This window comes from Gossypium arboreum, chromosome 11, assembly GCF_025698485.1.
Source record: "Gossypium arboreum isolate Shixiya-1 chromosome 11, ASM2569848v2, whole genome shotgun sequence".
In the NCBI taxonomy this organism is placed as follows: Eukaryota; Viridiplantae; Streptophyta; class Magnoliopsida; order Malvales; family Malvaceae; genus Gossypium; species Gossypium arboreum.
This window is the reverse complement of record NC_069080.1, coordinates 6,018,966-6,033,531: the sequence shown is the minus strand read 5'-3', so window position 1 is coordinate 6,033,531 and position 14,566 is coordinate 6,018,966. Positions and strand designations below refer to the sequence as shown.

General features: G+C 29.1%; 1 protein-coding gene across 1 annotated transcript; it reads right to left on the bottom strand.

Annotated features, from left to right (window-relative positions):
* Positions 1-283: 283 nt before the first annotated feature.
* Positions 284-1,918, bottom strand: LOC108473482 (cysteine-rich and transmembrane domain-containing protein WIH2-like). The gene is made up of 3 exons (XM_017775058.2): positions 1,723-1,918; positions 1,357-1,627; positions 284-482 (listed from the first exon to the last, which is right to left on the bottom strand). Exons 1-3 carry the CDS (start codon positions 1,763-1,765, stop codon positions 434-436), a joined length of 363 nt encoding a protein of 120 aa, XP_017630547.1. The 5' UTR covers positions 1,766-1,918; the 3' UTR covers positions 284-433.
* Between the last annotated feature and the right edge of the window lie 12,648 nt (positions 1,919-14,566).

Here is a 14,566-nt window from a genome sequence, read left to right as displayed (position 1 = left end):
GGTAGCGAGAAGATCCTGGATGCATGGCTTTGAAAAGCAGAGGACAAACATTTTATAGCTCATGATTCTCAAAGGTTTGCTGACTAAGACCAGGAGTTCAATACTAATGTCTTCATCAATGAAGCAGCACAAAGTCTGTAGAGCAGGGGATAATTATTGAAAAACATTCTCAATGTGAGATACAAAAGCTATCTTTAATGGAAAACTGAAAGAAAATGGAACAATGAACCATGAGAGACAGCAGCATAATGGAATGGAAGCCCACTCATACAATGTAAAAATCTTATATACAACGGGAACTCAGAGCAGCCTGTATTTATAATGGAAACTTTGGTTTATAAGGTTTGAGTAGATAAATTATAATAATAGATGGGTACGGAACCCAATACATAGCATATGACCTGACCTCCACAAAATGCAAAGTAGAACTTCACTAAAAGCAGCATTCCTCCAACATGCAGCAACAACATAGAGCAGCCAAACTGCAGACATACAAAAAAGCATTATGCCATCAATATCCATTCCACGCAAAGCATCTAAAACATGTATATTTATCCAAATGATGGTCTATTAATAATAAATCAAAAGACTAACACCACCTTCAAACCATAACTAAAAGGATTAAACAAACAGGAAACCAGTAAATGATCAAGCAGGAGTTTAGCAGTCTTCTAGCATAGACTCTTAACCCAAGTGTCCATAATGGTATTTAACCGAAAAAATCAAAGCCGACAACAGTATCAAAGAGAGGATGTTTGTCCTGATAAGACTGTAGTGTTGCATTTTTAAAGCATATATTGAACAAGTTGTGAAAATCATTGTGGCAGATCACATCCTCCATGACAGTCATTTTTAACCTTTATCTATTCAGGGTTTTGGTTTGCATCTATCAGACAATCTATCACATAAAGCTGATCATATTGAAGAGGCAAAGTACATGGATAATGGGATTCATGTGAGAAATATACATCTATGATGCTTGTCTAGTCTAAGAATCAAATGCCATGGAGGATGCGTCTATTAATTTAGATATGAACTATTAGAGACAGAAGTACCAAGGATCAGATGAAGATATATACTCATACAACAAACACGAAGCTGTAACAAATGACTTTCCATGAACAATTCACATAAAAAAAAGGGTAACATGAGGTAGATGATAGATTACACTGAGGTCAACTTAGCCTAAGAGAATTCAACTGCTACTATAGTCCTCAATTCCATAACCCAATACTAAAAATTAAAGCTTGAATTTTGGAATTGTAAATTTCACATATTAAGCAACAAAAGATAAAGATCTTTCAGCATCAAACGAATCAATCAATAAGAGAAGAGAACACGAAACGAAATACATACCAGCCTTTTAAGAAAGAGAAACAGCCATCATCAGAATGATTGTGGTGATGGTGATGCTCGTAGTGGCAGTGGTGATATTGAGGATGACCTGGAGGTGGAGGTGGTGGTGGTGGATACCCTTCAGCAAAATACCCTTGGTAACCCTCGTAAGGCTGGCGTTGCGGCTGAGGATACGGTGGATAACCTGGAGGCGGCGGTGGTGGGTAGCCTTCGTAAGGTGGAGCAGAAGGGTATCCAGATGGGGGTGGGGGTGGATAAGGAGAGGCATACCCTGTTGTTTCAACAGTACAAAAAAAAATGAAGGAACAAAGAAAGAAGTAAAGGATGATAAAATAGGAAATTAAAGAAAAGGAAAGGATTGAATACCAGGAGGAGGGTAAGGGTCTTGAGGTACTCTTTGGTAACTCATGCTGCTGCTGTTAGCTTTTTCTTCTTCCTTGTAGCCTTAGGTTTTTGCTGTGTGAGGGAGAATGGAGATCAATGGCCTTTGAAGACGGGACAGTTTGAAAGTGAAACGAAGAGGGGTTTCGTGTTTTTCTGATGGCAATGCCAGCCTGTGTCCAGTCATTTCCTTCCACGTCACCCCTTATTTATAATAATTGATTTACAACAAAAAGGCTTTATCTTTTAATAATTTTAAAAGGTTTAATTTTGACGAAATCCCTGTACTCTTTAGACTTTAAAATTAGTCTCTCTTATTTTAATTACGGGAATTTAATCATTTTACTTCTCTAAAACTTAAACATCAATGGTACCATTGTTAATGAATCCGTTTAACAACATTATCAAATATACTAAATCAGAAAAACTTGATACACTAGAATTCTTCGAATTAAAATTAGAGAGATTGAATTTCAATAACCCAAAAGTACAAGGACTGGGGGAAAAATTAGACCATTATAAAACTAAATATTCATGATTTTTTTTTTTAATGCTAAAGCCTGAAAGCTAAACTAACCAATTCAATTGTGAGGGTTATGGAGATGAATGTGCTTTCAAAAGTGAGCAGTTAACAAATAGAATGCCTACTCTTTTTTAAGTTAACACAGATTGCTCCATCAAGAAAGAAGGATGAAAAGGGCACAAATGACAAAAGCCAATGAGCATCCTCACTTCATCATTTCAACATCAGAAAGTAAGTTTTTTCAAACATGAATAAAGTAAAATAAGGGCAAACCAAGATGGCTAAGCAACCTAGTCCTAACCCAACACTTCGATTCAACGTGTCTTTCTCCCCTGCCAGCCTCAACTCAAAAGTTTTCGCTTTCACACACGCGCTTTCCCAATCACAGTATCTCCTTTATATTTCTGGAAGACGACGACGACGACTTTTAAGGCCACGCACCTTACTTGGTTATCTTATTTCATTCATATAAAAGCTTTCTCCCAAACGCCAATTTAATCAAATTGGAAGCTGAACAAGTCATTCGCCTGCTGCTATTTATGTAACTTTCTGCAGTGATCGCCCCTTGTCCTTTGCTGCACCTTCAGGCAAGGAAACCTGCACCCAGGGGCGTAGCGGGGGGGGCATGGGCCGCCCCTTAAAATGGAAAATTTCATTTTAGGCCCTTGAAATTTTTAAAAATTTTAAATTAGTAAATATAAAATTACACTTTATCCCTTTAAAATTATAAAATTCAATTTAATCCTTTATAAATTATAGAAATATAAATTATAAAAATTAAAATTTCATCCTGCCCCTAAAAAAATTTTCTGGCTTTGCCCTTACCTGCACCTACTACTGTTATGCAAGAAACCAAATTAAGAAAAATAAATCCTGATTCACTTTCCGTGAGGCTTTATTTTGTTTTTAGGATACAATAAATCAGACTAATGAAAATGACATAATCTGAGTTTTGTGTATACACCAAAATGTGTTTTTTTGGACATAATGTTTTGGCACAAGGTATGTTTTTCTATTAACATTTTCTCATTGAAAATTAAGTCTCTTCAGTTTGAAGCTTTCCAGGAAAAACATGTTAATTTCAATTAATCCGAAAAATGAAATAAAATACATAGTAATTATTATAATTATTTCGGACAATAATAAAAATATTGTTACAACATCATACTTAAGCTCAAGTATCTGAAAACGAAATAAAATGAATGAGTAATTATTATAAATATTCTAAAAAGAAAATATTGTTGCAACATTAGACTCAAACTTAAGTGCCCGAAAAAGAAATAAAATAAATAATAATTGTTATAAAATTACGAAAAATAAAATAAAATGTTGTAGCACTAAACTTAAGCCTCAGTACCCTGAAAAATAAATAAAATAAATAAAAATTATTATAATTATTCTAAAAATTAAAAATATATATTATTGCATGCTCAACTCCAAATGTCTCGAAAAAGAAATAAAATAAATAGTAATTATAATAATTATTCTAAAAAAATAATATTGTTGTAACACCATACTCAAACTTAAATGTCTCGAAAAGAAATAAAATAAATAGCAATTATTATAATTAGTCTGAAAAATTTTTTGCAGCACTATACTTAAACTTAAATGCCCAGAAAACAAAATAAAATAAATAGTAATTATTATAATTATTCTGGAAAATAAAAAAATAGTAATTATTGTAGTACTAGACTAAGTCCAAGTTTCTGGTAAATGAAATAAAATAAATAGTAATTATTACTTCGGAAAAAAAAATACTGTTTCTTATCCTGCAAGAAAAGTTCAAGCAAGGATTATATCCTCGAAGTACAAGGACATAGAGTTTTACGACTTTGACAAACATGGCTCATAAACGAGGCAACAAGTTTAAGAGCAGAGGAAGATAGGAGGACCATTTTTTTTCGGAGCATGAGGATCCACCTCATTGGCTGCACCAGTGCTACAGCCAATCGGTTTCCTTAATGGTGGGGCAAGATAACTACAGAGAGATTATTTCTATTTAGTTATTATTTATATATTATTTATATTTAGTATATTTAGAATTTATTATTATTTAATTTAAGTTAAATAGAAAAATTAATAATTTAATTTAAGTATAATTAAAATAATTTATTAATTTAATAATTTAGAATTTCATTTTTATTATATTTTCAATTTTATTATTTTCTTTTCATTCATCATTCAATTTCTATTAAGAGAGAAAATTTCTTTTTGGAGTAATTATAAGGAGATCCCCAAACTTTCGTCAAAAGTAAAAAAAAGTGTCACGTGTCGTCAATTGGATAATGTGCCATATCAACAATTTGTTAATGGATTAACATAATTTTTAACGACAGTAACTAGTTCAAACGATTATCTTAATAAAATGACTTAGTTGAGAAAAAAATTATAATGATAAAAATAAGACAATCCCTATTTTAAAGTAACTTTTAAGTATTGTTTACCTTAAATATTAAGATAAATATAAATTTATCTTCGTAATAATTAAATAATATTTATTTTACTATAATAAATAAGTATTAAATTTAATTCGTAATATTGTTTATCAAAACTTTTCATACTAATAAAATAAAATAAAAATAATTGGTTAAAATATTTTTTTACACAGATAATAAATTACTTAAAATTCATGTTTTAATTTGTTGGATAGAATGATGGATGTTTATTAAGCAATAAATTTTAAATGCGAATAATTTATATTAGAATTATCTTAAAAATATAGTTTTAGACATTAATAAAATAGTATCATGTCATTAAATTTTAAAGATAATAAATCTAGAGGTGAACATGAGCCAGGCCGGGCTCAACTAAAAATTTAAGCCCGTTTGCTAGGTCTAGGCCTGGCCCGACTCGAAAAATGGAACTAAAATTTTGCCCAAACTTGACCTGGATAAAATGCTAAAACTCGGGCCGACTCAAATTTATCGATATTAATTTTATATTATTTTTATATAATTTTAAATATATATAATACATCAAAATACTAAAACATCAAAATAAATTCTTCCCAACAAATTAAAAATAAATTTTAAAAATATGTATACTTAAATAACACTAAGTTAGATGCAACTTAACAAGCAAATGTCTTTAAAATAATAAAAAAATTAACAAATGTCTTTAAAATAATAACAAAATTAATAATAAAATAAGTTTTATACAATATTTAAATAATAACAATAAAATAGTAGCAACATAATAGTTAAATGGTAGCAAAATAGAGAGAAAACAACAAAAAAATAATATTAAAAAAAAGTAATTTTTTTTGTCTTTTAGTGAATTCAGGTCGGGTTAGGGCCAAAAATGCCTAACCGAAGCCCGACCCATTTTTTAAAATGAACCTTATTTTTTTATCCAATCCCATTTTTCAAGCATATATTTTTACCCAAACACTCCCACATTTCGAAATGGCCTTGAGTTTGGTAGTGACCCGACCTATGAGCAAGTCTATCTATATCTACTATCTTCTCCAACTTAATTTAACTTTAATTAAATTACTTAAAATAATTAATTTTTAAATTATAAACAAACATATTTTCTTCTTTTACAATTTTTAATTTTTTTAAAAGTTATTTTTTTTGTGCAATTAATTTTTTAAAAAATTAACTTCTAAAAGTGGATTTTTTCTTCTTTCCATTTAAATTTTTCTATTTTATATTATACATTTTTAAAAGTAAAAATTTTGTTGCATTGAATCTTTAATAATAAAATTGTGTATGTTATTTGATTTATTTTATTTGAATTAATTATGTTTAAAAAAATAGAATTCGAGGTAGGATGAATATAGATGGATGTAAAATAATAATTTCATGTCTTTAAAATTTGATGATGTGTCAAAATTTTATTGGTGCCTAAAATTTTAATTTTAGAATCATTCTAATATAAGTTATTCCTATGAAATAAATTATATTAGGATCATCCTAACAAATATAGTTTTTAGACACTAATAAAATAGTGCTACGTCATTAAATTTTAAAGATAACAAAGTATTATTATAGACTCATATATATCTAATATTTTCTCCAACTTAATTTAACTTTAATTAAATTATTTAAAATAATTATTTTTAAAATTATAAATAAACATATTTTCTTCTTTTACAAATTTTAATCATTTTGTTTTTTCATAAGTTAATATTTTTTTAATTTTTGTGCAATTTTTCCCATATCATTGACACATCATTTTAGTAATTATTTTACCCAAAATCTTTAACCTTGACCTCGAACTTTGAACTTTAAACCTTAAACCCCAAATCTTAATGTTTGAAGTTCGAGGTTTGGGTTCAAGATTTAAAATTCAGGGTTTAGGTTTGGGTTCAAGTTTGGGTTCAAGGTTTAATGGTTCGAGGATATGAGTTATGAGTTTGAGATTCGAGTTTAGGGTTTTAGGTTTTGAATTCAAAGTTCAAGATTTTATATTCATGATTCAGGATTTGTGATTTGAGGTTCAAGGTAAAAAATTACCAAAATGATGTGTCAATGATATGGAAAAAATTGTTAAAATGTTATTAAATAATTTCTCTATGGGTAAGTATATAATAATAATTTCATGTCTTTAAAATTTAATGATGTGACAAAATTTTATTATACTTTAATTTTAAAGATCATCCTTAAGCTAATCTCTTTATATTAAACAACCATCTAATCTTATTTTATTGATTTAAAATTGTTAAAAAAATAATCCAACTCAACATTGAATCTTGTAATATATAATATGGAAAACTATTTTGGAAGGGTTTGGAGAAGAGAGGAAAAAGACTATTAATATAGAAGAAAGAAAGCTAATGGAATAGAATTGAAGAGAAAACTCAACAGTGCAGATGTGTCCGTATTTCTGTAAAGGAATCACGGATGGTGAATTCATAGTTTTCCATAAAAAAGCATGAGTAAATTGAATTGTCCGTTATACTTACTGTTTATGATGGACTGTCAGGAAAGTAAGACCCATATGATTATATATATTACATTGATGGTTGCTTGGAAAATCTCAGATGGCATGTCATCATCAACCTTGTAATCATGAAGGAGAATCCACCACAGAAATATTATATACAGTGGATGAACATAATATTCTGGTACATGGGTTTTGGTTAATTATGAGAAACCATCCAAAGCATATATGTCTGAGAGTCTTTCCTATTTTGTAGCATTAAGACAGGACTACGTATATTTACAGGATTCTTAATATTTGTGGTTTCTTTTTGGAAATTTCTCTTGGATCTCTCTTAGCATTGGATCAGTATTCTTGAAATTTACCCAAAAATTAATCATTAAGCTCTTATCAGTATCCCTTCCATGAATGGACACTAACAGTTAGGTGCTGTGTCTCATTTCTTAACATAAGAAAATATGATCAGGTTTCATAAACTGATAAGTAAATATAAACAGCTTAAAAAAGCAAATTGAAAATCGATCTCCTTCCTTGAACAAACAAACAAATGTATCAGTTACCAAATTAATTTCTCATGCGTAAAAAGATTGATCTTATAGCTGGTGGTACAGCCTCTGTTCAATTAATATATAGGCATCAGACAAGAAATGAGATACTGACACATGATCCATATCATCAAAGGAGTGGCTCATCACCTCACCTGCCATTCTGTTTCCTATCTGTAATCTCTGAAATGAAGTGATCAATGCATGCCCCTCGACTAACTTGTTTAAAGGAAGAAGAGAAGGGTCTATCATGAAAGAGAAGAACCTGTCAGCTTAACCAAGGATGATTGCCTGCAAACTAAAAACAGGGCCAGCCTTAGTGAAACTTGTCGTGGGGTGCAGGCAAGTCATCCTTGGCTACCAAACTAGGTTCTTATCTTCATGGAAGACCTCTCTTCCTCGATCATATGCTTATGTATGCATGCATGCATGCTCCCATTGTGATCCCCAACAATTCCTTATCCAAATGTTCAGCCAAGATGGGGAAGACAAGGACTAACATGAAAGAAAAGAGCTTGTCAAGTTAGCCAAGATGACTGCCTGGTAGCCAACAAAAGGTTTTCAAAGAAGTTTTTTGAAACCTCTTTGAAAGGAGCAGCAGGCAAGTCATTCTTGGCTACCCAACTCAACTCTTATCTTCATGTTAGACCTTTCTTCCTCAAATCCGATGCCAACACCAACATTTTGAAGCCTATATTTATAGCAGATGGAAATGAAAAAAAGTTGGTTTGATCAGATTCGTATTGCCATTCATTATTTTGATCCCTTCTCATCTATTTTCCTCATCCATAGGTTTTCTCTTTATGAGCTTTTTTATTTTGGTTGCTTCCATTCTCGCTGCCCATAATGGAATATATTCCCTAGGGACCTCATGTTATGAGAGGTAAAGAGTCTACTCAAAGATTATGGGAAGTGTCTTGAAGTTTCTGACCATATACCGGTGCCATTAGTCACCTGCCCTAAGGTTTAGCCCTCCCCCCCTGAGTAAAATATAATGCTAGGGTTGTTGTATACCAATGCCCTTCTTAGCAAGGTCTCATTTAAGCTACCATGTGGATTCGTTAGGCTTTAGATTTGGCTCAACCCCTCTGTTTTTTATGCATTTTTTTTTCAGGACTCAAAAAGCATGTGGCTATTTTTTTTGAGGTTCTTGGCTATTGTCTTCAAGCTAATATCATGTGACCATCTAAAACCCAAGAACATTCATACGAATCAACTAGTTCATTAAATTTGCGCCTTCCAATCTTGATCAGAAACCAATTTATTCGCAACCAAAATCAGATGAATTTTTAAACCATAGTTTTCAGGACATTGGTATGAGAGATAGTGTGCTTAGTGAGGGCAAGGCCAAAGTGCATATATTGCATGCATTTGACTTTAGACAGAAGGAAATGGAACGAGTTAAAAAGTGTTCTGAGCCGTTCGTTTAGGCCCCAAAAATTTAATGTTGAATTAAATGAATTTGAATTATAAAATATTAGATTTATGACAAAATTAAATGTTGAATTCAATGAATTTGGATTGTAAAAAGTTTTTATAAAAAATATACTTGTTAAAATTTCTTTTAAATGGTAAAAATAAAAGTTGTATATGTATGTTCTTATTCAAATCTAAATATGAAAAAGATGAAATTATTCTCATAATTATATACCTTTTTTTGTAAATAAAATGATTTTTTTGTAATTCTTTAACTGAGTTGAGATCAGATTGATAGGTGACATCAACTTACTTTTGAGATAAAAATATTGTTAAACAATATATTTTTTAATTTTTTAAAAGTGCTTGTGGGACAAAAAATGTTTTTAAAAGCACTTTTTGGCCAATAACAGAAACAAAAATTTTAACTTTAGAAATAAAATATCTATTTTAAACATGATATTATAAAATAAAAATATACATTTAAATAATATTTAAATTAATTAATATTATGATATTTTAGTATGAATATAAAAATAACTTATTATAACTCGTTAATATTTTAATATATAAAATATAAATTTTAAATATTTTAAAACAATTAATATTAATTATTTATAAATTTAATTAGAATATATAAATTATATTTTAAATATTTAAATATAACCATTAAATATTTTCAATTAAATATTAACACATTTGTATTGTTTTAAAAATAATAATTGCGAAACAGCATGTTTCTTCCTTCTTTGTAGCGACAAGGCAAACAAAACAAGGGATGACGGTAAGCATGACGTGGAATTGTGCTAGGTCATTGAAGAAGAGGGCAGAGCATAAGTCGGTGAAGATAACGGTGTTGAGACCGACATACCCTGTAAAGATTCTAGAGACCGGAAAATAGTTTCGCCGAAAGTTGTGGATGCAAGTGACACGATAGTGTTCATCCATGTGGTGGTGTTGCCTCGCAAGCACATAATTATACACTTCTGCCAATAAGGAACTGGTTGAGTTTTCTAGTTGACGACAAGGCACTGAGCATCATAACCAATCAAGCCTTCAATGAGACCAATAAGGAGGATGACGGGAGTGGGCAAACGATCAGAGGTAAGACCAACAAGGAGGCCAAAATGATAGAAGGGAAAGGGACGAGGGATGAAAAAGTAATTACTTACTCTAAAGTGCTTAAAAATTTTAGCTTCTCCATTTGACCAAAAATTCTTTTAAAAAATTAAAAAAAATTCACAACAAAGTTACCTATTTAGTACAACTTTTCTCTTCAAAGTACTTTTCAAGCTAAAAATGTTTCTCCACGGCATTACTAAACACAATTTTAATAAAGGGTTTTATAAATAGTATATAAATTTTTAGAATTTAGTGAAAATTAAGTGTTAAAGCACAAAATGTTATTTGATACATATAAATTTAAATATTAAATAAAAATCATAAAATTAAAAATATCTGAACTTTAAAATAATTTAAATTATTATGATCTGATTTTTTATTTAAAAAGAAAATGTAAGAATAAGATAAGAAACTTAAATGATATTGAATGTTGTTATACATTAGTGATCACTAGTCCGAATCCTAAATAGGATTCGAGTTGCCTACCTGTGACTTTGATAGGTCCCAACAGATGGTTGAGTGTGAGGCAAACCATGAGAGAAAAGTTAGGGGAGCTCGCGGACCCAGTTCGCAAGGAGAATTCGCACGAATCAAAGGAAGGTCGTGATCTCAGTTCACATATACTCAAAGAGCTCGCATAATGGAGATCGCATAGTTTGACAGGCAATCCAAGGTGAAACACGTGTCCAGCATGCTTGAAGTCTGCTTAGAATGTTAGTCCTAAAAATAGTAGGGTCAAGTCATGAACATTAGGGTCATGTCGTGAACAGTAATAATATGTATAAATATCCGAATATTCCCATTATTAATAAGATACGAGATTAAATTACTCTCATTATTAAGATACGAGATAAAATTACTCATCTTTAATCTACTTGTTTTTCAATCATTTTTATAGGAAAATTTCAATTAAACATATTTTTAAAATTTGTCATCAAACAAATTTAAAATTTTAATATTCAATAAATTAAAACTAATCAATATACTTTACAAATCGCTTTATGACCACTTTCTGGATTTGAAAATATAAATGATTTTGACTTGGCTTAAGAATAAAATCTAGTTTTGAGGCACGATATTGGTCAAATATATTTTTGTAAATGCTGATAGAAACACACATCAATATACCAATTTTCATGGGGCACATGATTCTATTGACATTATACGTCCAATTAGAGATGCCCCAACTAACCAAAACCAAGTAAAATTGAAAACAAATTTAAAAATGTCAACAGTATTTGTACCAAGCAATATGGCTTTTTGCCTAATTGACTTTCTTTGTGCTTGCATTTTAGTATCTATTCCTCCTCCTTTAAGCATCTTTGTCTCATTCTCCGTATCAATAGGCAGATACTGCTTTCAACTTCATTTACCTTATGCTATCCTCTTTTTTGTTAGGTACTAGTTATTTATGGAACAGGTTGAATTCGAGTTGGATCTTAACAAAATTTTAGACTTAATTAATAGGTTTAGGCTCGATTTCGACTGAAAAATAGATTTAAATTTTTATTCAAATTTGGCCGAGATTATATATGCTAAGCTTGAACAAATAATTTTTTTAAAAAATAATTTTATTATATAAAATAAATTAAAAAGATCAAATATCAAATATATTAAAAACATTAAAACAAATGTTTCCCAACAAATTTTAAAAAGACATGCATTCCGGCCTGGCAAAAAAAAAACTTATGTGAGATCCGACTCATTTAGAAAATAGGTATTGTTTTTTTTCAAGTCCATATTTCAGATCTATATTTTTGTCTAAACTCTCCTATTTTTCAAACAGGCCTTCAGGCCTAATTGAGTGGCCTGACCCATCGACAACTCTACTCTCCCATATAAATCGGTTATAACCAAATTAATTAATTTAATCAACAAATTTGATTAAATTGATGTTGATTATATCAATTTTATTGGTTAAATCAATTATGATCTTTATTAAATTGATTAATTGAACGGTTTTAAATTATTAGAATTTATAATTAAATCAACAAATTTAATCAACTTAATATATATTATTTATTTCATTTAAATATATTTATATTATATAAAATAAATCAATTAACTGATAAATTTGCCAATATTAAATAATGTTAAAATTATCATTTAAATTCTAAACTCTGAACAAATTTATCGAAAAAATTGAATGCTAAACCCGACTCTGAATGGATACTTAAAGTCAATTTTAGCCTCAAGTGATACAAATGTAAGGTTGATTGGATTGAAAGTTCAAAAAAAAAAAAATATATATATATATATATATATATATATATTCATATTTATGGTTTTTTCTAGACCTATTTTATACAATCGGATTAAGGAATTCACATCATCAAACTTAGAGAGTCAAAGTTTTTTTTGGTTCATGTAATATTGTGTGAATTTAATTCTATATTTTTTGGTTTTCCCAAAAAAGTAATTTAATCAATATTTTAATTTGTCACAAATCACTCCTCTCACTATTATATTTTACTTCAAATTTACACCATTGAAAATTTTCTATATGACTTATGTATATATATAACTCAAAACCAAAATTTTTCGGTGGTTTTTTTAAAAAAAGTAAAATTATGGTATAACATTAAAATTCTAAATCTAATGATGTTGTGGTTGGAATTAAGGCGTAACATTATAATAATAATAGCACAAAATTAAATTCTAGAAATGAAAATATAAGGAAGAAAATTCATCGTAGTCGATATTGTATTGTTTGGTATATATCGGTTTGGTCTTAAATCGGTATCAAGTAGTTTAAGCTTCATTTCAATTAAAATTTCAGTATGTTTTGATTGTTTTGATGTGTGTTAACCTGCTTCGGTCAATATCGACTTGCATTGACGCACACAAGCTTGTACTAATTGATAAAGTTTTTGATATCTTAAACTAATTTAAAGTTGCTTTTGTCTTAACCATTTTAATTTTACTAAAATTACATTTAAAATTAAAATATAATTATTAAATTAAGTTATTAAATCTAATTAATTTTAAAACTTATATTTTCATATAATATAAATATATTTAAATGAATGTAATTTAAATATATTTTTACTTATTAAAAACTAAAAAGCTAAAATATTAATAAAATCGTAAAAACGATATATCAATATACTGCTACTAATAAGTACTAGTACGAGAACCAAAACTTGCGTGTGGGAGTGGATTATAGAGATGAGCCCATGCTAGACTCTCCCCAAATTACTCAACTAAAAGCCGTCGTATTACCAACTTTGGGCCTCAAAAAGCCTACAAAGTGGTTGTGATCCAAAACTGGATCAGATTCTAGTCAAACTCCAACCTCAATCCGCCATTAAAGAAAGCATTATGTTAGTTTTCTTTAAACTTGATACACTGACCGAATCAAAACAAATGACATAATTGAAAAACAAAATACAAGCTTTTATATTACTCCAAATTTTATTATGCGTACGTCGTACCATTTTTAAGTTTTATTTTAATTTTTAAAATTTTAAATTTTCAATATGGATTAAAAAGCCATTAAAATCATTAAATTAAATTTAATTAAATTATTTTTATAATTTAATGTAACAAATATATTATTATATGTGTGATGTCTCAACTTGTTATTTTTATAAAATACTAAAATAAATCACATTATTTTAATTAGTGAATTTAACCACAATTATTTCAATTAAGATTAAAATTTTAAAAACATAAAAATTAAAAATAAATGAATTAGAAAATAACAATAAAATTCAAAATTTTCATATAATAGGAAATTAACAATAAATATTACAAAATACAAAAATTAAATTTAATTAAATTAGAGGATATTAATTAAAAGTAGAGGTGATCATGGGTTGGGCTACTGCTCCACCCAAAAGCTTGTCTAAAAATGAGAGTTCGGGTAAAAATATAGGCCCGAAATATGGGTTTGGACAAAAAAAAATGCCTGTTTAGAAAACTGGCCGGGCCTCAGGTAAAACTTTTTTGGCTCGGGCCCGGCCCAAATTATATACTAAATAAATTTTTTATTTTTAATCATATTTACTTTTTAATTTTCAATTTTAATATAACCACTTTTTATTATATTTTCAAATTGTGTATTGTTTTAAAAATTATTTTAGTCTCGTTTTTATTTGTTTCTTGTTTTAATATTTGCTTTATGATTTTAAATGTAATTAATTTTTTATTTAATGAAATAAGCTAAAAAATATTAAGATGAGTCGGGTCGGGCTCGGGCTTAGAAATTTTATTTTGGGTTGGGCTTGCACAAATTTTCAAGCCCGTATTTCTGGCCAGGCTGGACTCGAGCCTAGAAAACGGGCCTAAAATTTTGTCTGGACCCAACCCACGATCACCTCTAATAAAAAGTGAA

What these genes read in the sequence shown, in the direction of transcription:
- LOC108473482 (XM_017775058.2), bottom strand. Translation starts at nt 1,765, where the DNA reads ATGAGTTACCAAAGAGTACCTCAAGACCCTTACCCTCCTCCTG. An exon ending in AGACCCTTACCCTCCTCCTG is followed by an intron (nt 1,628 to 1,722) that starts GTATTCAATCCT and finishes TTGAAACAACAG; the next exon opens with GGTATGCCTCTCCTTATCCA. An exon ending in TTCTCTTTCTTAAAAGGCTG is followed by an intron (nt 483 to 1,356) that starts GTATGTATTTCG and finishes GTATGTCTGCAG; the next exon opens with TTTGGCTGCTCTATGTTGTT.